The sequence below is a fragment of the Salmo salar genome, chromosome ssa17 (genome assembly GCF_905237065.1).
Source record: "Salmo salar chromosome ssa17, Ssal_v3.1, whole genome shotgun sequence".
NCBI lineage: Eukaryota > Metazoa > Chordata > Actinopteri > Salmoniformes > Salmonidae > Salmo > Salmo salar.
This window is the reverse complement of record NC_059458.1, coordinates 31913354-31940837: the sequence shown is the minus strand read 5'-3', so window position 1 is coordinate 31940837 and position 27484 is coordinate 31913354. Positions and strand designations below refer to the sequence as shown.

Genomic DNA, 27484 nt, shown 5'->3' with positions numbered 1-27484 from the left:
CTCTACACTAACACTAGCCTGTTGCTCTCTACACAACACTAGCCTGTTAGCTCTCTACACAACACTAGCCTGTTAGCTCTCTACGACCAACACTGCCTTTTCTCTACACTACACTAGCCTGTTAGCTCTCTACTCTACATATCTGTTACTCTCTACTCAACCGCCTGTTAACTCTCTACACAACACTACCTGTTACTCTCCTAACACACTATTGTTAGCTCTCTAACCAACACTACTAGTTAGCTCTCTACACAACACTAGCCTGTTAGCTCTCTACACTACACTAGCCTGTTAGCTCTCTACACTACACTAGCCTGTTAGCTCTCTACACAACACTAGCCTGTTAGCTCTCTACACCCACACTAGCCTGTTAGCTCTCTACTCAACACTAGCCTGTTAGCTCTCTACTCAACACTAGCCTGTTAGCTCTCTACACAACACTAGCATGTTAGCTCTCTACACTACACTAGCCTGTTAGCTCTCTACACTACACTAGCCCGTTAGCTCTCTACTCAACACTAGCCTGTTAGCTCTCTACTCAACACTAGCCTGTTAGTTCTCTACACAACACTAGCCTGTTAGCTCTCTACACAACACTAGCCTGTTAGCTCTCTACGGACCAACATGGCCGCCCATCCACCCTTTGTCTGAACATTACCTTGAACGGGGATGTCTTGTCTATGTGTTCTATTCTGTTTCTATGCTGTTACCTGTTCCTCAGTGAAGTGTTGCCACTGGAGCAGGATCTCCTGTAGCAGAACCCAATGCTCCTCTGTCCACTTACAGATGGCTGCCCACCGGTCTCCCAGGTGCTGAAAGGAAGAACACACACGTTAGAACAGGAATTCTACTGAACTCCCAGGTCCCTCCCGGTTCGTTTCTACAGGACATTCTACTGAACTCCACAGGTTGAACTCCGCTGGCCACCTCTCCACCCGGTTTCTACAGGACATTCTACTGAACTCCACAGGTTGAACTCCACTGGCCACCTCTCCACCCGGTTTCTACAGGACATTCTACTGAACTCCACAGGTTGAACTCCACTGGCCACCTCTCCACCCGGTTTCTACAGGGCATTCTACTGAACTCCACAGGTTGAACTCCACTGGCCACCTCTCCACCCGGTTTCTACAGGGCATTCTACTGAACTCCACAGGTTGAACTCCACTGGCCACCTCTCCACCCGGTTTGTCAATAGAAGACATGTAAAGGTCAGCCTTTCAGAATGTATGTTTGTCCTCTGTTTCTTATAGCAGCAGTTAAAACAGGTTTGGTTGTTTGGTGCCATATCGTATCGCTCCATCTTTCTAAACACTAAACAACAACAACCACTCTGCATTAGACTGTATCTCTATTATGATTCATACTGACAAGACTACGGCATCTTCTCCTATTATCTCCTAATAACCACATACAAGAGACAAATAAACTAACTAACAAAGCAATTTCCCCTTTTCTCTTTCTCCCTCCCTTTCTCTCTCTCTCTCTCTCTTCTGCTCCACCTGCCCCCCCACTCTCTCTCTCCCCCCCCTCTCTCTCTCTCTCTCTCTCTCTCGCTCTCTCTCTCAGAGCAGAATCCTGAGTTCCTGGACCGATAACTGCTAGACATGGTTAATCACCAGAGAACACTCATTATTTACCATCCAATCTATTTACACACAAATACTACGATCTACCCGAATGGGTTTCTCTTCTCTCTTCCACTAAGGGAGAACATCAGCCGACAGTGTATTAGACAGTGTATTAGACAGTGTACTAGACAGTGTACTAGACAGTGTACTAGACAGTGTATTAGACAGTGTACTAGACAGTGTACTAGACAGTGTACTAGACAGTGTATTAGACATTGTACTAGACATTGTACTAGACAGTGTACTAGATAGTGTATTAGACATTGTACTTGACAGTGTACTAGATAGTGTATTAGACAGTGTATAAGAACACTGTGTGTGTGTGTGTGTCCTGCCTGTCTCACCTGTAGTTTCTCCTCCAGGGCAGCGGTGGCGCTGTCTCCACTGTTCTCATCCACCACCACCACCATGTGTGTCAGAGAGTTGACACGCACCTGCTCCAACTCTAGGTCCTCCTGCAACAGCTATAACAGGCATGATAAATGGGTTGAGTCTAGTAGGGACAAAATGGAAGGAAATGGCCCAAAATGGAAGGAAATGGCCCAAAATGGAAGGAAAAGGCCCAAAGTGGAAGGAAATGGAAAGACACTATCTGAAGTCATCTAATAGTAAATGTCCATGATTATTTCACTAGGATGTGCTGTAATGAACATAACCCTGAAAGGACCCCAGCCCTGCAGGTAGCTAGATAGTAGGTGACCTACTTTGTGGTCCTCTACTTGGTGTTTAACATCCTCCAGGTCTGGCCCCATAGGCTGAGCCCCCATCCGCTTGATCCGCCCCTCTGTCAGCTCCAACCAATCAGTGAGCTGCTTCAACTGCTGGTGTTGAAGGTCCATCAACACCTCATGGAGTCTGGGGGAGGAGGATGAGAGGAGAGAGGAGAGGAGGGGAGAAGAGCAGAGGGAAGGAGAGGAGGAGAGGAGAGGTGAGGAAAAGAGAGGGAGGAGAGGAGAAGAGAGGGAGGAGGGGAGGAGAGGAGGAGAGGAGAAGAGGAGAGGAGAGAAAAGGAGAGGAGAGGGAGGAGGAGAGGAGAGGAGGAAAGGAGAGGAGGGGAGGAGAGGAGAAGAGGAGAGGAGAGAAAAAGAGGAGTGAAGAGAGGGAGAAGGAGAGGAGAGAAGAGAAGAGGAGAGGAGAAGAGCAGAGGGAAGGAGAGGAGTAGAGGAGAGGAGAGGAAAAGAGAGGGAGGAGGAGGAGAGGAGAAGAGAGGGAGGAGGAGAGGAGGAGAGGAGGAAAGGAGAGGAGGGGAGGAGGAGAGGAGAGGAGAAGAGGAGACGAGGAGCGAAGAGAGGGAGGAGAGAAGAGAAGAGAAGAGAAGAGAAGAGAAGAGAAGAGAAGAGAAGAGAAGAGAAGAGAAGAGAGGAGGAAAGGAGAAGAGGAGAGGTGGAGAGGAGGAGAGGAGGAGAGGAGAGGAGGAGAGGAGAAGAGAGGGGGGAGGAGAGGAGAGGGGAAGTGAGGAAGGAGGAGAGAGGAAGGAGAGGAGGAGAGGAGAGACTGAGCAAAGAGGGCAGGGGGCTGTTGAGTACAGCTAGATCCTAACTAGACACCTCACAGAGAGCTGCAGCTGAGGTCTATTCAAAACATAATATTACCTTCAAGGACATAGAGACATATTTCTCACCCAGAGAGACAGGCTGGCTTTCAGAGGAATTTGTGTTTGTTTGTGTGTGTATGTGCCTGTGTGTGTGTGTGTGTGTGTGTGTGTGTGTGTGTGTGTGTGTGTGTGTGTGTGTGTGTGTGTGTGTGTGTGTGTGTGTGTGTGTGTGTGTGTGTATGTGCGTGTGTGTGTGTGTGCGCTTGTGTGTGCGCTTGTGTGTGCTTGTGTGTGCTTGTGTGTGCTTGTGTGGGTGCATGCACGAGTCTGTGTGTGTGTTCCCAATCGAGAGCATCCTGTCGCACAATCGAGAGCATCCTGTCGGGCTGTATCACCGCCTGGTACGGCAACTGCTCCGCCCACAACCGTAAGGCTCTCCAGAGGGTAGTGAGGTCTGCACAACGCATCACCGGGGGCAAACTACCTGCCCTCCAGGACACCACACCACCCGATGTCACAGGAAGGCCAAAAAGATCATCAAGGACAACAACCACCCGAGCCACTGCCTGTTCACCCCGCTTTCATCCAGAAGGCGAGGTCAGTACAGGTGCATCAAAGCTGGGACCGAGAGACTGAAAAACAGCTTCTATCTCAAGGCCATCAGACTGTTAAACAGCCATCACTAACATTGAGTGGCTGCTGCCAACATACTGAATCAAATCTCTAGCCACTTTAATAATTCAAAATTGGATGTAATAAATGTATAACTAGTCACTTTAAACAATGCCACTTTATATAATGTTTACATACCCTACATTACTCATATGTATATACTGTACTCTATACCGTCTACTGCATCTTGCCTATACCGCTCGGCCATCGCTCATCCATATATATATCCATATACATATTCTTATTCATTCCTTTACATTTGTGTGTATAAGGTAGTTGTTGTGCAATTGTTAGATTACTTGTTAGATATTACTGCACGGTCGGAATTAGAAGCACAAGCATTTTGCTACACTCGCATTAACATCTGCTAACCATGTGTATGTGACAAATAAAATTAGATTTGATTTTGATTTGTATGTGTGTGTGTGCCTGCCTGTGTGTCTGCGTACAGTATGTGCAGGGTTGGGTAGGTTACTTTCTAAATGTAATCTGTTATAGCTAGTAGTTACCGGTCCAAAATTGTAATCAGTAACGTCATTTTTGGATTAACCAAACTCAGTAACATAATCTAATTACATTCAGTTACTTTTAGATTACTTTCCCCTCAAGAGGCATTAAAAGAAGACAAACATTTATATACTGCTCAAAAAAATAAAGGGAACACTTAAACAACACAATGTAACTCCAAGTCAATCACACTTCTGTGAAATCAAACTGTCCACTTAGGAAGCAACACTGATTGACAAATAAATTTCACATGCTGTTCTGCAAATGGAATAGACAACAGGTGGAAATTATAGGCAATTAGCAAGACGCCCCCAATAAAGGAGTGGTTCTGCAGGTGGTAACCACAGACCACTTCTCAGTTCCTATGCTTCCTGGCTGATGTTTTGGTCACTTTTGAATGCTGGCGGTGCTTTCACTCTAGTGGTAGCATGAGACGGAGTCTACAACCCACACAAGTGGCTCAGGTAGTGAAGCTCATCCAGGATGGCACATCAATGTGAGCTGTGTCAAAAAGGTTTGCTGTGTCTGTCAGCGTAGTGTCCAGAGCATGGAGGCGCTACCAGGAGACAGGCCAGTACATCAGGAGACGTGGAGGAGGCCGTAGGAGGGCAACAACCCAGCAGCAGGACCGCTACCTCCGCCTTTGTGCAAGGAGGAGCAGGAGAAGCACTGCCAGAGCCCTGCAAAATGACCTCCAGCAGGCCACAAATGTGCATGTGTCTGTTCAAACGGTCAGAAACAGACTCCATGAGGGTGGTATGAGGGCCCGACGTCCACAGGTGGGGGTTGTGCTTACAGCCCAACACTGTGCAGGACGTTTGGCATTTGCCAGAGAACACCAAGATTGGCAAATTCGCCACTGGCGCCCTGTGCTCTTCACAGATGAAAGCAGGTTCACACTGAGCACATGTGACAGACGTGACAGTCTGGAGACGCCGTGGAGAACGTTCTGCTGCCTGCAACATCCTCCAGCATGACCGGTTTGGTGGTGGGTCAGTCATGGTGTGGGGTGGCATTTCTTTGGGGGGCCGCACAGCGCTCCATGTGCTCGCCAGAGGTAGCCTGACTGCCATTAGGTACCGAGATGAGATCCTCAAACCCCTTGTGAGACCATATGCTGGTGCGGTTGGCCCTGGGTTCCTCCTAATGCAAGACAATGCTAGACCTCATGTGGCTGGAGTGTGTCAGCAGTTCCTGCAAGAGGAAGGCATTGATGCTATGGACTGGCCCGCCCGTTCCCCAGACCTGAATCCAATTGAGCACATCTGGGACATCATGTCTCGCTCCATCCACCAACCCCACCTTGCACCACAGACTGTCCAGGAGTTGGCGGATGCTTTAGTCCAGGTCTGGGAGGAGATCCCTCAGGAGACCATCCGCCACCTCAACAGGAGCATGCCCAGGCGTTTTCGGGAGGTCATACAGGCACGTGGAGGCCACACACACTACTGAGCCTCATTTTGACTTGTTTTAAGGACATTACATCAAAGTTGGATCAGCCTGTAGTGTGGTTTTCCACTTTAATTTTGAGTGTGACTCCAAATCCAGACCTCCATGGGTTGATAAATTGGATTTCCATTGATTATTTTTGTGTGATTTTGTTGTCAGCACATTCAACTATGTAAAGAAAAAAGTATTTAATAAGATTATTTCATTCATTCAGATCTAGGATATGTTATTTTAGTGTTCCCTTTATTTTTCTGAGCAGTGTATTATCAATTGAACAACATCTACTGCAGGATAAATCAATGTTAGAGTTTACATAGCTGTGTCACGTCCTGACCAGTGAAAGAGGTCATTTGCCATAGTAGAATGGTCAGGGCGTGGCAGGGGGGTTTGTTTTGTATGTATTTTGGGTTTTCTGTTTCTATGTGTTGGTTTTCATGTTCGGCCGGGTATGGTTTCCAATCAGAGGCAGGTGTCTTTCGTTGTCTCTGATTGGAAGCCATACTTAGACAGCCTGTTTTTCCTTTGGGGTGTTGGGTAGTTGTTTTCCGTTTTAGTCGTAGTACCTGACGGGACTGTTGTTGGTCGTTTTCTTGTTTTGCTGTTTGAAGTGTTGTCATTAAAGAAAAAGAATGAGCATTATCCACGCTGCGTCTTGGTCTCCATTCCACGACCCCTGTGACAAGCTGGCCATATATGGATGTTACATTCTACTTTATGGGTTGGTTATGTAGGCTTCTTCTAACCCATCGCTTTCTACTACAGATAATTATACCATTAGGCTATATCTTTACATTAAACACCAGAGTGTGTCAGATTTACAGTCGTTCCAATTTATTAAATACCCCTTGCTCTTCAAGAAGAGGACTGGGAAATGTAACAACAACACCACGGGGGAGTTGAGAAGAGGACTGGGAAATGTAACAACAACACCACGGGGGAGTTGAGGAGAGGACTGGGAAATGTAACAACACCACCACGGGGGAGTTGAGGAGAGGACTGGGAAATGTAACAACAACACCACGGGGGAGTTGAGAAGAGGACTGGGAAATGTAACAACAACACCACGGGGGAGTTGAGAAGAGGCCTGGGAAATGTAACAACAACACCACGGGGGAGTTGAGAAGAGGACTGGGAAATGTAACAACAACACCACGGGGGAGTTGAGAAGAGGCCTGGGAAATGTATCAACAACACCATGGGGGAGTTGAGAAGAGGACTGGGAAATGTAACAACAACACCACGGGGGAGTTGAGGAGAGGACTGGGAAATGTAACAACAACACCACGGGGGAGTTGAGAAGAGGACTGGGAAATGTAACAACACCACCACGGGGGAGTTGAGAAGAGGACTGGGAAATGTAACAACAACACCACGGGGGAGTTGAGGAGAGGCCTGGGAAATGTAACAACAACAACCACGGGGGAGTTGAGAAGAGGACTGGGAAATGTAACAACAACACCACGGGGGAGTTGAGAAGAGGACTGGGAAATGTAACAACACCACCACGGGGGAGTTGAGGAGAGGCCTGGGAAATGTAACAACAACACCACGGGGGAGTTGAGAAGAGGCCTGGGAAATGTAACAACAACACCACGGGGGAGTTGAGGAGAGGACTGGGAAATGTAGCAACAACACCACGGGGAGTTGAGGAGAGGCCTGGGAAATGTAACAACAACACCACGGGGGAGTTGAGAAGAGGCCTGGGAAATGTAACAACAACACCACGGGGGAGTTGAGGAGAGGACTGGGAAATGTAGCAACAACACCACGGTGGAGTTGAGAAGAGGACTGGGAAATGTAACAACAACACCACGGGGGAGTTGAGGAGAGGACTGGGAAATGTAGCAACAACTCCACAGGGGAGTTGAGAAGAGGAGGAACTCTCTCAAGCTGTTATTCCACATGCTGGGAGCCGCACTATGCAGCTTTTGCAAGAGCGCATTTTTTCACTGGCTGTCCACTGGTCACAATAACAATGACTGATTGGCAGCTTAAACTTCCTGAATTCAACCATTGTTGGATTAAATACACATATACGTTTGTGAACAGCCATCCACAACATTCACAACCTCCACAACATTCACAATCTCCACAACCTCCACAACATTCACAACCTCCACAACATTCACAACCTCCACAAAATTCACAACCTCCTCAACATTCACAACCTCCACAACATTCACAACCTCCTCAACATTCACAACCTCCACAACATTCACAACCTCCTCAACATTCACAACCTCCACAACATTCACAATCTCCACAACCTCCACAACATTCACAACCTCCACAACATTCACAACCTCCACAACATCCACAACCTCCACAACATTCACAACCTCCACAAAATTCACAACCTCCTCAACATTCACAACCTCCACAGCATCCACAGCATCCACAGCATCCACAACCTCCTCAACATCCACAACCTCCACAACATCCACAACCCATGATACTAAATAGTAATAATAGCTAAATCAGAGAGCAGCAGTGTGATTCACATTTGTTATTTTTTTACTTACCTATTTTTTACTTAACACTTATTCTTCTTAAAACTGCATTGTTGTTTAAGGGCCTGTCAGTCAGCATTTCACTGTAAGGTCTACACCTGTTGTATTTGGCACATGTGACAAATAACATTTGATTTGATTTGATCAATGCGCTATGCAGCCTAGATATCAGTAATAAGTGATATCCATATCGCCCGTTGGGCTACACCACTACTGTCGTCCTTACCCCCAAGCGTTTATTCAAGTTGGATAATCTTTGGATGCCGACAGCAGTCACTCCATCGGAAGACATAGTTTGGACTGTAGCCTACAAAAGCATATTCCTGCTCTTTTCCCGCAATCCATCAAACACATTTGGTGTGTCATCATAGTGGTCTCTGAGTTGTGGTCAGACTCACTTAGGTGGAACAAATTTGCGCCTTTTTTCAATGCTGTTTTGAATGTCATTGAGAAAACAGAAAGCTGTCATAAAGAATTGTTTCACAAACATCCTTTTTGAATTTAAAAGTAATCTGAGAAGTAATCATCTAGTTCTTACAAAAGTATCTGTAATCCGATTACAATATTTTAGTTCGTAGCGTAACAGATTACAGTTACCGTTTTTTTGTAATCTGTTACATGCAATCTGTTGTTCCCCAACCCTGTGTATGTGTGGAGTCATTATGGAGGGATCAGGGGTTAGGAAGTGATGGAGTGGTCTCTGTGACTGGGGCCTCCCCGGAATAATGCATTGGCTTCTCTGGTTGATGAATTCCTTAACACATGTTCTCACTGATTACCAGCAGAGATTAGCAGCAGAGATTACCAGCAGACATTACCAGCAGACATTACCAGCAGAGATTTCCAAGAGGGGGGCAGGTGATAATCACCCTAATGTAGGTATGGTCCATAGGTTGTCTGCCTGCCTGTCTGTGTGTGTGTGTGTGTGTGTGTGTGTGTGTGTGTGTGTGTGTGTGTGTGTGTGTGTGTGTGTGTGTGTGTGTGTGTGTGTGTGTGTGTGTGTGTGTGTGTGTGTGTGTGTGTATCCATCCATGTGTGTGTGTCCTACCTGCTCTGTTTCTCCATGCTAGCCACTCTGAGGTGTTCCCAGCGGGAGTTGAGGAGGTTCATCTGCTCCCTGACCTCTTTCTCCTCCTCCTCCGTTAAATGGCCCTCACCCAGCAGGGCACTGCCCGCACGCAGCACCCTGCCCACACTGCCCTGGTGGGACGTCAGCTCCACCATGTAGCCCTGAGAGAACACAGACACAGGGACACACACACAGACACACAGGGACACACACACAGACACAGACACACACACACAGACACAGGGACACACACACAGACACAGGGACACACACACAGACACACAGGGACACACACACAGACACAGGGACACACACACACACACACATAGACACAGGAATACACAGACACACACATAGACACAGGAACACACAGACACACACACACACACACACACACAGGAACACACAGACACACACATAGACACAGGAACACACACACACAGAAACACACAGACACACACAGACACAGAAACACACAGACACACACAGACACAGGAACACACAGACACACACAGACACAGGAACACACAGACACAGATACAGATACACACATAGACACAGAAACACACAGACACACCCACAGGAACACACAGACACACACACAGACAGGAACACACAGACACAGGAACACACAGACACACACACAGATAAAGGAACACACACACATACACAGATAGAGGAACACACACACATACACAGGCACGCAAACACGTAGGGACACACACACACTTACAAACACGTGCACACAAACACACACACGCACAGCGCATGTAGACACACACAAACACACACACACACACCCAAGCACACACACACACACACAGCGCATGTAGACACACACAAACACACACACACACACCCAGTACATGTTATAGTATATAATGAACACCGGGGGAAAACACAGAGTCAGGTTTTCTACCTGTACAGATATTCCCTTCATCTTTCCTTTCTTCTTTCATTGTGTTGTAATTCATTATTATAAACTAAACTACCCTTGGACTTTTTACACATTTTGTTGTTTTACAGCCTGAAGTTAAAATTGATTCAATTGAGAGGTTTTGTCACTGGCTTACACACAATACCCCATAATGCCAAAGTGGAATTATGTTTTCGATTTTTTTTAACCAAATTAATTAAAAATAAAAAGCTGAAATGCCTTGAGTCAATAAGTATTCAACCCCTTTGTTATGACAAGTTGAAATAAGTTCAGGAGTAAAAAATGTGCTTAACAAGTCACATAATAAGTTGCATGGACTCTGTGTGCAATAACAGTGTTTAACATGATTTTTAAATGACTTCCTCATCTCTGTACCCCACACATACAATTATCTGTAAGGTCCCTCAGTCGAGCAGTGAATTTCAAACACAGATTCAACCACAAATACCAGGGAGGTTTTCCAATGCCTCACAAAGAAGGGCACCTATTGGTAGATGGGTAAAAATAAAACAGCAGACATTGCATATCCCTTTGAGCATGGTGAAGTTATTAATTACACTTTGGATGGTGTATCAATACACCCCGTCACTACAAAGATACAGGCGTCCTTCCTAACTCAGTTGTCGGAGAGCAAGGAAACCACTCAGGGATAGTTACTCCACAATACTAACCTAATTGACTGAGGGAAAAAAAGAAGCCTGAACAAAATTATAACATCTACAGAACATGTATCCGGTTTGCAACAAGGCACTAAATTAATACTGCAAAAGAATTGCAAAACAGTTAACTTTTTGTCCTGAATAAAAAGTGTTATGTTTGGGCAAATCCAATACAACACATTACTGAATACCACTCTCCATATTTTCAAGCATAGTGGTGGCTGCATCATGTTATGGGTATGCTTGTAATCGTTAAGGACTGGTGAATTTTTCAGGATAAAAAAGAAACAATGAAGCTAGCACAGGTAAAATCCTAGAGGAAAACCTGGTTCAGTCTGAGTTCCACCAGACACTGGGAGATGAATTCACCTTTCAGCAGGACAATAACCTAAAACACAATCCCAAATATACACTGGAGCTGCTGACCAAGAACACAGTGAATGTTCCTGAGTGGCCGAGTTACAGTTAAGACTCAAATCTATTTGAAAATCTAAAAAACATTCACTTTGTCATTGAGATTTGTTATTTTATTTAATCCATTGTGAATTCAAGCTGAAACACAACAAAATGTGGAATAAGTCAAGGGGTATGAATACTTTCTGAAGGCCCTGTAGCTATGTCCCCTCTATGGTGTCCCTAGTGTTCATCGCTCTTAAAAACACACAATGTAACAAAGCATGATAAAGCATGATAAAGCATTATAAAGCATTATAAAGTCTGATAAAGCATGACAAAGCATGATAAAGCATGATAAGGTATGATAAAGCATGATAAAGCATGATAAAGCATGATAAGGTATGATAAAGCATGATAAAGTCTGATAAAGCATGATAAAGCATGACAAAGCATGATAAAGCATGATAAGGTATGATAAAGCATGATAAAGCATCATAAAGTATGATAAAGCATGATAAAGCATGACAAAGGATGATAAAGCATGATAAAGCATGATAAAGCATGATAAAGCATGATAAAGTATGATAAAGCATGATAAAGCATGACAAAGCATGATAAAGCATGATAAGGTATGATAAAGCATGATAAAGCATGATAAAGTCTGATAAAGCATGATAAAGCATGACAAAGCATGATAAAGCATGATAAGGTATGATAAAGCATGATAAAGCATGATAAAGTATGATAAAGCATGATAAAGCATGATAAAGGATGATAAAGTATGATAAAGCATGATAAAGCATGACAAAGGATGATAAAGCATGATAAAGCATGACAAAGGATGATAAAGCATGATAAAGCATGATAAAGGATGATAAAGTATGATAAAGCATGATAAAGGATGATAAAGCATGATAAAGCATGACAAAGGATGATAAAGCATGATAAAGCATGATAAAGGATGATAAAGTATGATAAAGCATGATAAAGGATGATAAAGCATGATAAAGCATGACAAAGGATGATAAAGCATGATAAAGCATGATAAAGGATGATAAAGTATGATAAAGCATGATAAAGGATGATAAAGCATGATAAAGCATGACAAAGGATGATAAAGCATGATAAAGCATGATAAAGCATGATAAAGGATGATAAAGTATGATAAAGCATGATAAAGGATGATAAAGCATGATAAAGGATGATAAAGTATGATAAAGCATGATAAAGGATGATAAAGCATGATAAAGCATGACAAAGGATGATAAAGCATGATAAAGCATGATAAAGCATGACAAAGGATGATAAAGCATGATAAAGCATGATAAAGCATGGCAATAATGCACAATGAAGATCTGAACGTTTTGAACTTGAAACCCTACAGTACCTCGTGTGTTATATGGTATATATCCCCTCTGGAGTGTCCCTACCTCGTGTGTTATATGGTATATATCCCCTCTGGAGTGTCCCTACCTCGTGTGTTATATTGTATATATCCCCTTTGGAGTGGCCCTACCTCGTGTATTATATGGTATATATCCCCTCTGGAGAGCCCCTACCTCGTGTGTTATATGGTATATATCCCCTCTGGAGCGGGCCTACCTCGTCGGTTATATGGTATATATCCCCTCTGGAGTGTCCCTACCTCGTGTGTTATATTGTATATATCCCCTTTGGAGTGGCCCTACCTCGTGTATTATATGGTATATATCCCCTCTGGAGTGTCCCTACCTCGTGTGTTATATGGTATATATCCCCTCTGGAGTGTCCCTACCTCGTGTGTTATATGGTATATATCCCCTCTGGAGTGTCCCTACCTCGTGTGTTATATTGTATATATCCCCTTTGGAGTGGCCCTACCTCGTGTATTATATGGTATATATCCTCTCTGGAGTGTCCCTACCTCGTGTGTTATATGGTATATATCCCCTCTGGGGTGGCCCTACCTCGTGTGTTATATGGTATATATCCCCTCTGGATTACCCTACCTCGTGTGTTATATGGTATATATCCTCTCTGGAGTGTACCTACCTCGTGTGTTATATTGTATATATCCCCTCTTGAGGGTCCCTACCTTGTGTGTTATATGGTATATATCCCCTCTGGAGTGTCCCTACCTCGTGTGTTATATTGTATATATCCCCTCTGGAGTCCCCCTACCTCGTGTATTATATGGTATATATCCTCTCTGGAGTGTCCCTACCTCGTGTGTTATATGGTATATATCCCCTCTGGAGTGGCCCTACCTCGTGTGTTATATTGTATATATCCCCTCTGGAGTGTCCCCTACCTCGTGTGTTATATGGTATATATCCCCTCTGGAGTGTCCCTACCTCGTGTGTTATATTGTATATATCCCCTCTGGAGTGTCCCTACCTCGTGTGTTATATGGTATATATCCCCTCTGGAGTGTCCCTACCTCGTGTGTTATATTGTATATATCCCCTCTGGGGTGACCCTACCTCGTGTGTTATATTGTATATATCCCCTCTGGAGTGTCCCTACCTCGTGTGTTATATTGTATATATCCCCTTTGGAGTGGCCCTACCTCGTGTATTATATGGTATATATCCCCTCTGGAGTGTCCCTACCTCGTGTGTTATATGGTATATATCCCCTCTGGAGTGCCCCTACCTCGTGTGTTATATTGTATATATCCCCTTTGGAGTGGCCCTACCTCGTGTATTATATGGTATATATCCCCTCTGGAGTGTCCCTACCTCGTGTGTTATATTGTATATATCCCCTTTGGAGCGGCCCTACCTCGTGTGTTATATTGTATATATCCCCTCTGGAGTGGCCCTACCTCGTGTGTTATATGGTATATATCCCCTCTGGAGTATCCCTACCTCGTGTGTTATATGGTATATATCCCCTCTGGAGTGTACCCTACCTCGTGTGTTATATTGTATATATCCCCTCTTGAGGGTCCCTACCTCGTGTGTTATATTGTATATATCCCCTCTGGAGTGTCCCTACCTCGTGTGTTATATTGTATATATCCCCTCTGGAGTCCCCTACCTCGTGTATTATATGGTATATATCCTCTCTGGGGTGACCCTACCTCGTGTGTTATATGGTATATATCCCCTCTGGAGTGGCCCTACCTCGTGTGTTATATTGTTTATATCCCCTCTGGAGTGTCCCTACCTCATGTGTTATATGGTATATATCCCCTCTGGAGTGACCCTACCTCGTGTGTTATATGGTATATATCCCCTCTGGAGTGTCCCTACCTCGTGTGTTATATGGTATATATCCCCTCTGGAGTGTCCCTACCTCGTGTGTTATATTGTATATATCCCCTCTGGGGTGACCCTACCTCGTGTGTTATATGGTATATATCCCCTCTGGAGTGTCCCTACCTCGTGTGTTATATTGTATATATCCCCTCTGGGGTGACCCTACCTCGTGTGTTATATGGTATATATCCCCTCTGGGGTGACCCTACCTCGTGTGTTATATTGTATATATCCCCTCTGGAGTGTCCCTACCTCGTGTGTTATATGGTATATATCCCCTCTGGGGTGACCCTACCTCGTGTGTTATATTGTATATATCCCCTCTGGGGTGACCCTACCTCGTGTGTTATATGGTATATATCCTCTCTGGAGTGCCCTACCTCGTGTGTTATATGGTATATATCCCCTCTGGGGTCCCCCTACCTCGTGTGTTATATTGTATATATCCCCTCTGGGGTGACCCTACCTCGTGTGTTATATGGTATATATCCCCTCTGGGGTGACCCTACCTCGTGTGTTATATTGTATATATCCCCTCTGGATTTTTCCTAACTTCTGTTCTTATATGGTATATATCCCCTCTGGGGTCTCCCTACCTCGTGTGTTATATAATATATATCCCCTCTGGGGTGACCCTACCTCGTGTGTTATATTAAATAAACTCAACTGATATATATATATATTCTCTGGGGTGACCCTACCTCGTGTGTGTGGAACTGCTCCTTGACCTCCTCTACATGAGAGGAGATGGGGGGCTGGGCCTGCAGGCCATCCTCTGCAGACAGCAGCCAGGTCAGGACCTCCTCCAGGATGCTCTGGTAGTCTTCCAGCTGGGTGGCCCCAGGGGCCAGCGGGCTCAGGCCCCGCTCCAGGTCATCCTGACTGCCCCCACGCAGCAGCTGGGTCTGGGGTGGGGAGGAGGAGAAGAGGGGAGATGGAAGGGGAGGGAGAAGTAGAGGGAGATGGAAAAGGAGAGGGGAGGGGAAGGGGAGAGGAGAGAGGGGGAGGGAGGGAGGGAGGGAGGGAGGGAGGGAGGGAGGGAGGGAGGGAGGGAGGGAGGGAGGGAGGGAGGAGGGGGAAGGTGGAGAGAGAGAGGGTTAGGAGAGGGGAGATGGGAGATGGAGGGGGAGATGGAAAAGGAAAGAGAGGGGAGGGGAGAGGTGAGAGGGAGGGAGAGGGGCGGGGAAGGGGGAGAGAGAGAGGGTTATGAGAGGGGAGAGGGGAGATGGGAGATGGAGGGGGAGATGGAAAAGGAAAGAGAGGGGAGGGGAGAGGTGAGAGGGAGGGAGGGAGGGAGAGGGGCGGGGAAGGGGGAGAGAGAGAGGGTTAGGAGAGGGAGATGAGGCAGTGGACTGAAGAGCGTGGTTAGACTCACCACTGACAATAAACAAATTGCTCTCTTGGAAATGGCAAGAGAATCGTTCCCCACTACATTAACACGGCTTCCTCTCCTAGGGAGTCTCAACAGTCTGAAGACTTCCTGCCTTGAAGGGGAGTGTGATGAGGAATGGAAGTCTATGGTGCCAAAACACATTAGAGGTGTGAAGCACAGAAACACAGACACCCCCGCATGCACGCACACACACACACACACACACACACACACACACACACACACACACACACACACACACACACACACACACACACACACACACACACACACACACACACACACACACACACACTTGCTGCAGAGGCAAACAAAAGGCAACACTCTATCCAAAAGCATAATTACAACATACACACAAACACACAGACAGACAGAAACACACATTGACTCATGGTAACAAAGCCAAACACACAGGTGCATTAGTCAGCAGCACAAACAGAGCGTCTGGTGTGTTGTGTTGTGGTGCTGTTAGCCAAGCTGTGCTGTGCCGTTGCCATGCCGTTCAAAAGCTCCACATGCTCTGTAGACACAGACATACTCTGAGATTTGTGTCAGTCACTGGTACACCTGGAGAACCCAGATAACTGTTCATTTAGCCTGGGGGGGGGGAGATGTGGGGAGGTAGGCCAAGCTGAGCCTGGCCAAGCCAGAGACACAGGGCGCGTTCCAGGGTGTCTTTATTGTAGTCATATTGCACAGATCATCAAATCTCACAATGTCCAGAGAAGTGTTCAACTGCAATGAAGACTACCTGCTACGTAGCCACAGGCTCAGCCTCAGCTCTGTTCAGCCATGGATGGACACCCAGGAGGAGAGGAGAGGAGAGGAGAGGAGAGGAGAGGAGAGGAGAGGAGAGGAGAGGAGAGGAGAGGAGAGGAGAGGAGAGGAGAGGAGAGGAGAGGAGAGGAGAGGAGAGGAGAGGAGAGGAGAGGAGAGAGCTACAGCTGTGAGACTACAGACTGGGTAGGTAGTTAGCAGTAGACACAGACCTGCTCAGTAAAGCGTCTCCTCTTTTGTTCAGGTGACTTGACATATGCAGCTTGACTGTAGGCATAGCTTTTATAGTGAGGTTTAGGAGAGGGGGAGGGGGTACGAACCCGCCCCTGAGACACACTCACTGTGATCTGAGAGAGAGACAGAGAGACAGGGAGAGAGGGAGAGAGAGAGAGAGGAGAGAGAGAGAGAGAGAGAGAGAGAGAGAGAGAGAGAGAGAGAGAGAGAGAGAGAGAGAGAGGGAGGGAGAGAGAGAGGGAGAGAGGGAGAAAGATAAAGAGAGAGAGACAAAGAGAGAGAGGGAGAGAGAGAGAGGGAGAGAGAGAGGGAGAGAGTGAGAGAGGGAGAAAGAGGGAGAGAGAGAGAGAGAGAGAGAGAGAGAGGGAGGGAGAGAGAGAGGGAGAGAGTGAGAAAGATAAAGAGAGAGAGACAAAGAGAGAGAGGGAGAGAGAGAGAGGGAGAGAGTGAGAGAGGGAGAAAGAGGGAGAGAGAGAGCAGGAGAGAGAGAGGGAGAGAGGGAGAGAGGGAGAAAGATAAAGAGAGAGAGACAAAGAGAGAGAGGGAGAGAGGGAGAGAGAGAGGGAGAAAGAGAAAGAGAGAGAGAGACAAAGAGAGAGAGGGAGAGAGAGAGAGCAAGAGGGAAAGAGGGATGGGGAGAGAGAGGGACAGAGAGAGAGAGAAAGACAGGAAGGAAGAGAAAGGGGAGAGAAAGAAAAAAGAAGACAAACGGAAGAAGACAAGAAGAGAAAACAAGAAGAGGGAGGGTGAAGGACAGGAAAAGAGATGGAGTCACAGGGAGGAGAGGAGAGAAGAGGGAGGGTGAAGGACAGGAAAAGAGATGGAGTCACAGGGAGGAGAGGAGAGAAGAGGGAGGGTGAAGGACAGGAAAAGAGATGGAGTCACAGGGAGGAGAGGAGAGAAGAGGGAGGGTGAAGGACAGGAAAAGAGAGGGAGTCACAGGGAGGAGAGGAGAGAAGAGGGAGGGTGAAGGACAGGAAAAGAGATGGAGTCACAGGGAGGAGAGGAGAGAAGAGGGAGGGTGAAGGACAGGAAAAGAGAGGGATTCACAGGGAGGAGAGGAGAGAAGAGGGAGGGTGAAGGACAGGAAAAGAGATGGAGTCACAGGGAGGAGAGGAGAGAAGAGGGAGGGTGAAGGACAGGAAAAGAGATGGAGTCACAGGGAGGAGAGGAGAGAAGAGGGAGGGTGAAGGACAGGAAAAGAGATGGAGTCACAGGGAGGAGAGGAGAGAAGAGGGAGGGTGAAGGACAGGAAAAGAGAGGGATTCACAGGGAGGAGAGGAGAGAAGAGGGAGGGTGAAGGACAGGAAAAGAGATGGAGTCACAGGGAGGAGAGGAGAGAAGAGGGAGGGTGAAGGACAGGAAAAGAGATGGAGTCACAGGGAGGAGAGGAGAGAAGAGGGAGGGTGAAGGACAGGAAAAGAGATGGAGTCACAGGGAGGAGAGGAGAGAAGAGGGAGGGTGAAGGACAGGAAAAGAGATGGAGTCACAGGGAGGAGAGGAGAGAAGAGGGAGGGTGAAGGACAGGAAAAGAGAGGGAGAGTCAGAGGGAGGAGAGGAGAGGGAGAGGGAAGAAGGGAGGATGGGATCGAGGGTAGGAGCGAGGGAAAAGGACAGAGGACAGACACAAAGGCATGTGTGGTTGGGTGGGTGAAAGGGTGAGAGAGACAGAGAAAGAGAGCGAGTGGAGGAGAGAGATTAGAGGAGAGAGAGTGGAGGAGAGAGATTGGAGGAGAGAGATTGGAGGAGAGAGTGGAGGAGAGAGATTGGAGGAGAGAGATTGGAGGAGAGAGTGGAGGAGAGAGATTGGAGGAGAGAGATTGGAGGAGAGAGATTGGAGGAGAGAGAGGGGAGGAGAGAGTGGAGGAGAGAGATTGGAGGAGAGAGTGGAGGAGAGAGAGGGGAGGAGAGAGTGGAGGAGAGAGATTGGAGGAGAGAGAGGGGAGGAGAGAGATTGGAGGAGAGAGATTGGAGGAGAGAGAGTGGAGGAGAGAGATTGGAGGAGAGAGATTGGAGAGATTGGAGGAGAGAGATTGGAGAGAGTGGAGGAGAGAGATTGGAGGAGAGAGAGTGGAGGAGAGAGTGGAGGAGAGAGTGGAGGAGAGAGATTGGAGGAGAGAGATTGGAGAGATTGGAGGAGAGAGAGTGGAGGAGAGAGATTGGAGGAGAGAGTGGAGGAGAGAGAGGGGAGGAGAGAGATTGGAGGAGAGAGAGGGGAGGAGAGAGATTGGAGGAGAGAGATTGGAGGAGAGAGAGTGGAGGAGAGAGATTGGAGGAGAGAGATTGGAGGAGAGAGTGGAGGAGAGAGATTGAAGGAGAGATATTGGAGGAGAGAGTGGAGGAGAGAGATTGGAGGAGAGAGATTGGAGAGATTGGAGGAGAGAGATTGGAGAGAGTGGAGGAGAGAGATTGGAGGAGAGCGAGTGGAGGAGAGAGTGGAGGAGAGAATGGAGGAGAGAGAGTGGAGAGATTGGAGGAGAGAGAGGGGAGGAGAGAGAGGGGAGGAGAGATTGGAGGAGAGAGTGGAGAGAGTGGAAGAGAGAGAGTGGAGGAGAGAGTGGAGGAGAGAGAGTGGAGAGATTGGAGGAGAGAGATTGAAGGAGAGAGTGTGGAGGAGAGAGTGGAGGAGAGAGATTGGAGGAGAGAGATTGGAGGAGAGAGAGGGGAGGAGAGAGTGGAGGAGAGATATTGGAGGAGAGAGAGTGGAGAGAGTGGAGGAGAGAGATTGGAGGAGAAAGTGGAGGAGAGAGTGGAGGAGAGAGAGTGGAGCGATTGGAGGAGAGAGTGGAGGAGAAAATGAAAGAGATGTGAAAGGAAGGGCAAGAGTGTCAGAGCAACATAGACAGTTTAGAAAATACAGAGAATTTATATAGAGTACATCAGCAACACATAAAACACAGAGAGAGCAGCATCCATTATACTGGATTAACCCCTAAAGACAGAGAGAGCAGCATCCATTATACTGGATTAAACCCTAAAGACAGAGAGAGCAGCATCCATTATACTGGATTAACCCCTAAAGACAGAGAGAGCAGCATCCATTATACTGGATTAAACCCTAAAGACAGAGAGAGCAGCATCCATTATAGTGGATTAACCCCTCCCCTAAAGACAGAGAGAGCAGCATCCATTATACTGGATTAAACCCTAAAGACAGAGAGAGCAGCATCCATTATACTGGATTAACCCCTAAAGACAGAGAGAGCAGCATCCATTATACTGGATTAAACCCTAAAGACAGAGAGAGCAGCATCCATTATACTGGATTAACCCCTAAAGACAGAGAGAGCAGCATCCATTATACTGGATTAACCCCTAAAGACAGAGAGAGCAGCATCCATTATAGTGGATTAACCCCTAAAGACAGAGAGAGCAGCATCCATTATACTGGATTAAACCCTAAAGACAGAGAGAGCAGCATCCATTATACTGGATTAACCCCTAAAGACAGAGAGAGCAGCATCCATTATACTGGATTAAACCCTAAAGACAGAGAGAGCAGCATCCATTATACTGGATTAAACCCTAAAGACAGAGAGAGCAGCATCCATTATACTGGATTAACCCCTCCCCTAAACACAGAGAGAGCAGCATCCATTATACTGGATTAACCCCTCCCCTAAACACAGAGAGAGCAGCATCCATTATACTGGATTAAACCCTCCCCTAAACACAGAGAGAGCAGCATCCATTATACTGGATTAACCCCTAAAGACAGAGAGAGCAGCATCCATTATAGTGGATTAACCCCTAAAGACAGAGAGAGCAGCATCCATTATACTGGATTAAACCCTAAAGACAGAGAGAGCAGCATCCATTATACTGGATTAACCCCTAAAGACAGAGAGAGCAGCATCCATTATACTGGATTAAACCCTAAAGACAGAGAGAGCAGCATCCATTATACTGGATTAAACCCTAAAGACAGAGAGAGCAGCATCCATTATAGTGGATTAACCCCTAAAGACAGAGAGAGCAGCATCCATTATACTGGATTAAACCCTAAAGACAGAGAGAGCAGCATCCATTATACTGGATTAAACCCTAAAGACAGAGAGAGCAGCATCCATTATAGTGGATTAACCCCTAAAGACAGAGAGAGCAGCATCCATTATACTGGATTAAACCCTAAAGACAGAGAGAGCAGCATCCATTATAGTGGATTAAACCCTCCCCTAAAGACAGAGAGAGCAGCATCCATTATAGTGGATTAAACCCTAAAGACAGAGAGAGCAGCATCCATTATAGTGGATTAAACCCTAAAGACAGAGAGAACAGCATCCATTATAGTGGATTAAACCCTCCCCTAAACACAGAGAGAGCAGCATCCATTATACTGGATTAAACCCTAAAGACAGAGAGAGCAGCATCCATTATAGTGGATTAAACCCTAAAGACAGAGAGAACAGCATCCATTATAGTGGATTAAACCCTCCCCTAAACACAGAGAGAACAGCATCCATTATACTGGATTAAACCCTAAAGACAGAGAGAGCAGCATCCATTATACTGGATTAAACCCTAAAGACAGAGAGAACAGCATCCATTATACTGGATTAAACCCTAAAGACAGAGAGAGCAGCATCCATTATACTGGATTAACCCCTAAAGACAGAGAGAGCAGCATCCATTATACTGGATTAAACCCTAAAGACAGAGAGAGCAGCATCCATTATAGTGAATTAACCCCTCCCCTAAAGACAGAGAGAGCAGCATCCATTATAGTGAATTAACCCCTCCCCTAAAGACAGAGAGAACAGCATCCATTATAGTGAATTAACCCCTCCCCTAAAGACAGAGAGAGCAGCATCCATTATAGTGGATTAAACCCTAAAGACAGAGAGAACAGCATCCATTATAGTGGATTAAACCCTAAAGACAGAGAGAACAGCATCCATTATACTGGATTAAACCCTAAAGACAGAGAGAGCAGCATCCATTATACTGGATTAAACCCTCCCCTAAAGACAGAGAGAGCAGCATCCATTATAGTGAATTAACCCCTCCCCTAAAGACAGAGAGAGCAGCATCCATTATACTGGATTAAACCCTAAAGACAGAGAGAGCAGCATCCATTATACTGGATTAACCCCTAAAGACAGAGAGAACAGCATCCATTATAGTGGATTAAACCCTAAAGACAGAGAGAGCAGCATCCATTATACTGGATTAAACCCTAAAGACAGAGAGAGCAGCATCCATTATAGTGGATTAAACCCTAAAGACAGAGAGAACAGCATCCATTATAGTGGATTAACCCCTAAAGACAGAGAGAACAGCATCCATTATAGTGGATTAAACCCTAAAGACAGAGAGAGCAGCATCCATTATACTGGATTAAACCCTCCCCTAAAGACAGAGAGAGCAGCATCCATTATAGTGAATTAACCCCTCCCCTAAAGACAGAGAGAGCAGCATCCATTATACTGGATTAAACCCTAAAGACAGAGAGAGCAGCATCCATTATACTGGATTAAACCCTAAAGACAGAGAGAGCAGCATCCATTATAGTGAATTAACCCCTCCCCTAAAGACAGAGAGAGCAGCATCCATTATAGTGAATTAACCCCTCCCCTAAAGACAGAGAGAGCAGCATCCATTATAGTGGATTAAACCCTAAAGACAGAGAGAGCAGCATCCATTATAGTGAATTAACCCCTCCCCTAAAGACAGAGAGAGCAGCATCCATTATAGTGAATTAACCCCTCCCCTAAAGACAGAGAGAGCAGCATCCATTATAGTGAATTAACCCCTCCCCTAAAGACAGAGAGAACAGCATCCATTATACTGGATTAAACCCTCCCCTACTGTAACTCCCCAGTCTGAACAACAGATCCCGGATCAGAATCTGCTCACATCTCAACAATACACTGTGAACCAGGCTGGATGACAGCACTGGGCCCTTTTTCAGAGTAGGACTGCTGATCTAGGATCAGGTCACCCTTGTCGAGATGATTGTATTCGTTATGATCTAAAAGGCAAAACTGATCCCATATCAACATTCCTACTCTGAGAAGCTTGATACATACGGACCCTGGCTTCCCCAACTGAACGTCCAAAACCCAGACCAATCCCCTGAGCTACAGCTGAATATATTAAACTATGTTAACTCATCCAGACCAATCCCCTGAGCTGCAGCTGAATATATTAAACTATGTTAACTCATCCAGACCAATCCCCTGAGCTACAGCTGAATATATTAAACTATGTTAACTCATCCAGACCAATCCCCTGAGCTACATCTGAATATATTACACTATGTTAACTCATCCAGACCAATCCCCTGAGCTACATCTGAATATATTACACTATGTTAACTCATCCAGACCAATCCCCTGAGCTACAGCTGAATATATTAAACTATGTTAACTCATCCAGACCAATCCCCTGAGCTACAGCTGAATATATTAAACTATGTTAACTCATCCAGACCAATCCCCTGAGCTACAGCTGAATATATTAAACTATGTTAACTCATCCAGACCATTCAACCATTCTGTCTCCCTGTCTGTCTCCCTGTCTGTCTCCCTGTCTGTCTCCCTGTCTGTCTGTCTGTCTGTCTGTCTGTCTGTCTGTCTGTCTGTCTGTCTGTCTGTCTGTCTGTCTGTCTGTCTGTCTGTCTGTCTGTCTGTCTGTCTGTCTGTCTGTCTCCTGTCTGTCTACATCAGAGTGGGAGAGATAGTTCTGACAGTTGGTGTAAATTATGATAAATGAAGTGAAGGATAATGACGTCTTCCAGACAGCTAGACTCATTTCCCTCTCTCTCTCTCTCTCTCTCTCTTTTTCTTCCTCCCTCTCTCTCTTTTTCTTCCTCCCTCTCTCTCTTTTTCTTCCTCCCTCTCTCTCTTTCTCTCTTTTTCTTCCTCCCTCTCTCTCTTTTTCTTCCTCCCTCTCTCTCTTTTTCTTCCTCCCTCTCTCTCTCTCTCTCTTTTTCTTCCTCCCTCTCTCTCTTTTTCTTCCTCCCTCTCTCTCTTTTTCTTCCTCCCTCTCTCTCTTTTTCTTCCTCCCTCTCTCTCTTTCTCTCTTTTTCTTCCTCCCTCTCTCTCTTTCTCTCTTTTTCTTCCTCCCTCTCTCTCTTTTTCTTCCTCCCTCTCTCTCTACCACATATCCATCCGTCATTATCACAATTTATAGTCCCACATCAATAGAATAGTGACTCAGAAAGATAGTAATTAAAGGAGCTGAGATAACATTTATCATTAAATGTTTTGCTCACTGGGTATATTTCTACTGCAGCTACACTACTGAAACCCTTTCACTACACTGCGTGCACAATTATTAGGCAAATTGTATTCCTCAGGATTCATTTTATTGTTGAACAAACACAATGCTCTCAGTCAATCCAAAATGTTATTGAACCTCAAACCTGAATGTTTAACAAAGGAAAAGTGAGTTTTGTCTTTCTCAGGGAAATATATAAGTGTGCAGAATTATTAGGCAACTATTAGTGTGCAGAATTATTAATAATTTCTCTCAACTCACTTGTTTATTCTCAGTCTTTAGAGTAAGTGTAACAGATAAGTAACACAAAATGACAATTATAACATTTTTGGCCTTTCAAAAATATTCAGTGACCAATATAGCCACCCTTATTTTCAATAACTGCCATGAGCCTTCCATCCATGGAGTCTGTCAGTTTCTTGATCTGTTCACGATCAATTTCCGCTGAAGCAGCAACCACAGCCTCCCAAATGCTGTTCAAAAAGGTGTATTGTCTTCCCTCACTGTAAATCTCACGTTTGAGAAGGGCCCACAAGTTCTCAATAGGATTTAAGTCAGGTGAGGAAGGGGGCCAGGTCATTATTCAGGCATCTTTGAGGCCCTTGCTGGCTAGCCAAGCAGTGGAGTACTTGGATGCATGTGATGGAGCATTGTCCTGCATAAAGATCATGGCCTTCTAGAATGCTGAGGACTTCTTCCTGTACCACTGTTTGACGAAAGAATCTTCCAGAAACTGGCAGTAGGTTTGGGAGTTGAGTTTCAGTCCATCTTCAACCCGAAAAGGTCAAACTACCTAATCCTCAATGATAGCAGCCCATACCAGTACCCCTCCTTCACCTTGCTGGCACCTGACTCAAAGTGGTGGCCTGTGTCCATTACTGATCCAGCCACGGGCCCATCCATTTGGTCCATCAAGAGTCACTTTCATTTCATATGTCCATAAAACCTTTGAAAAATCTGTCTTCAGGTATTTCTTTGCCCAATCTTGACGCTTCAACTTGTGAATCTTATTCAGTGGTGGTCTTGTTTCAGTCTTTTTGACCTTGGCCATGTCTCTGAGCACTTGACACCTTGTACTTCTGAACACTCCAGGTAGGTTGCAGTTCTGGAATACGGTGGCACTGGAGGATAATGGGTTCCTGGTAGTTTGACGTTTAATTCTTCTCAAGTCTTTTGCAGTTAATTTGCGCCTTTTCTTCCCCATGCATTTTTTGCGCCCCAGTTGACTATTTGCAACAAAACGTTTGACTGTCCGGTGGTCACACCTCAATAGTTTAGCTATTTAAAGAGTGTCGCATCCGTCTGAAAGGCATCTTACATTTTTGGCTTTTCAGTGTCAGTTAAATATATTTTTGGCCCATTTTACCTGAGGTAATGAGGCTGCCTAATAATTATGCACACCTTGATATAAGGTGTTATTCACTTTCGCCACACCCTCCCTCATTACACAAATACATATCACCTGAAAATTATTCAATCCAATAAGCATTCAAGTTTATATGGTTTGGAGTTCGAAAATGTGAATAGAAACAATGATAAGATCAGAATACTCACTTGCCTAATAATTGTGCACGCAGTGTATAACAGCTGAACATGTATGAACTGGGATGGAGGGTGTTGGATAACAACAATATACCAGTGATATGAGATGACAGCAGTGACATCACAGACAGATATGGAATACGTCCCAAATGGGACCCTATTCCCTACATAGTGCACTGCTTTAGACCAGAGGCCCTGGGAGGCCCAAGACCCTTCACTCCAGAGGCCCTGGGAGGGCCAAGACCCTTCACTCCAGAGGCCCTGGGGGACCCAAGACCCTTCACTCCAGAGGCCCTGGGAGGCCCAAGACCCTTCACTCCAGAGGCCCTGGGGGGCCCAAGACCCTTCAGTCCAGAGGCCCTGGGAGGCCCAAGACCCTTCACTCCAGAGGCCCTGGGGGGCCCAAGACCCTTCACTCCAGAGGCCCTGGGGGGCCCAAGACCCTTCACTCCAGAGGCCCTGGGGGGCCCAAGACCCTTCAGTCCAGAGGCCCTGGGAAGCCCAAGACCCTTCACTCCAGAGGCCCTGGGAGGCCCAAGACCCTTCACTCCAGAGGTCTTGGGAGGCCCAAGACCCTTCAGTCCAGAGTCCCTGGTCAGCAGTGCACTGTTCACAGTGTTACGGCGTCACCACAGCCTGGGATTCGATTGCCAGCTGTGATCAGGAGTCCCATAGGGCGGCGCATAATTGGCCCAGCGTCGTCCGGGTTAGGGGAGGGTTTGGCCGGGGGGGCTTTACTTGGCTCATCGCGCTCTAGTGATTCCTTGTGGTCAGTTGAACGGTGTTTCCTCTGACACATTGGTGCAGCTGGCTTCCGAGTTAAGAGGGCGGTTGTTTAAGAAGCGGCTTGGTGGGTCATGTTTCGGATGACGCAGGATTCGACCTTCGCCTCTCCCGAGCCACGTTGGGGAGTTGCAGGGCTGAGACAAGATCGTAATCACAAAACCGGGGAGAAAAAAGGGTGCCATTTGGGACGTGACTCTGAACACATAGTGAACTAGCTGGAGGACAGACTGAGACCAGAGCTGACAGACCCAGAGACCCTGTAGAACAGACAACATCATGTCACAACACAACAGCTGAACCAGAGAGAAATACCCACAGGGAACAGAAACAATAAAACAGTCAACAACTGTGATTTAAAGGCCCAGCTGTTCCAGCTGCTAACGCCTAGTGATTTCTTCTGCTTTGGTTTGCATGGCAGCAGAGAGAAGAGAGAAGCACAGAGAAGGCATGCAGCCCCAGGGGACCTTGGGAAAGAAATGCCATCTTACCATTATGAAAATGCCAGAGTAACATATAGAGATACAGACGGCCTGCATCCTATTCCCTATATAGTGCACTACTTTAGACCCTAGCACTATAAGCCCTGGTCAAAAGTAGTGCACTATATAAGGGAATAGGGTGCTATTTGAGACACAGCCTGTGTGTGTGTGTGTGTGTGTGTGTGTGTGTGTGTGTGTGTGTGTGTGTGTGTGTGTGTGTGTGTGTGTGTGTGTGTGTGTGTGTCTACCTGTTGGGAGTAGCGTTGTTGGGTCTGGATGGTGAAGTGTTCCTCCTGCTTGACGATGGTCCGAGGCAGAGTCTCTACTTCCTGGATGGCCTCCATGGTTACGCCCTGAGGCAGCACTTGGAACAGAGACGTTATGTACATGATGACTGACTTCTTATCAGGGTGCAGCACCGCCACATCTAGAGGGGGAGAGGGGGA

The 27484-nt window shown here is 46.3% G+C and overlaps 1 protein-coding gene across 7 annotated transcripts in view; it reads right to left on the bottom strand.

The window, feature by feature from the left end:
• The window catches only part of LOC106592409 (dystrophin), a 395558-nt gene that overhangs the window by 172507 nt on the left and 195567 nt on the right, over nucleotides 1-27484 (bottom strand). For 6 of the 7 annotated variants that reach the window (XM_045699454.1, XM_045699451.1, XM_045699449.1 and 3 more), the window contains exons 8-14: nucleotides 27287-27465; nucleotides 16989-17123; nucleotides 15308-15511; nucleotides 9352-9533; nucleotides 2336-2486; nucleotides 1976-2095; nucleotides 711-812 (exon numbers count right to left, since the gene is read on the bottom strand). In XM_045699454.1, the coding sequence (XP_045555410.1) occupies nucleotides 711-812; nucleotides 1976-2095; nucleotides 2336-2486; nucleotides 9352-9533; nucleotides 15308-15511; nucleotides 16989-17123; nucleotides 27287-27465 (1073 nt within the window). The remainder of the gene's footprint in view (nucleotides 1-710; nucleotides 813-1975; nucleotides 2096-2335; nucleotides 2487-9351; nucleotides 9534-15307; nucleotides 15512-16988; nucleotides 17124-27286; nucleotides 27466-27484) is intronic. The other variant, XM_045699452.1, reaches the window with a different exon arrangement.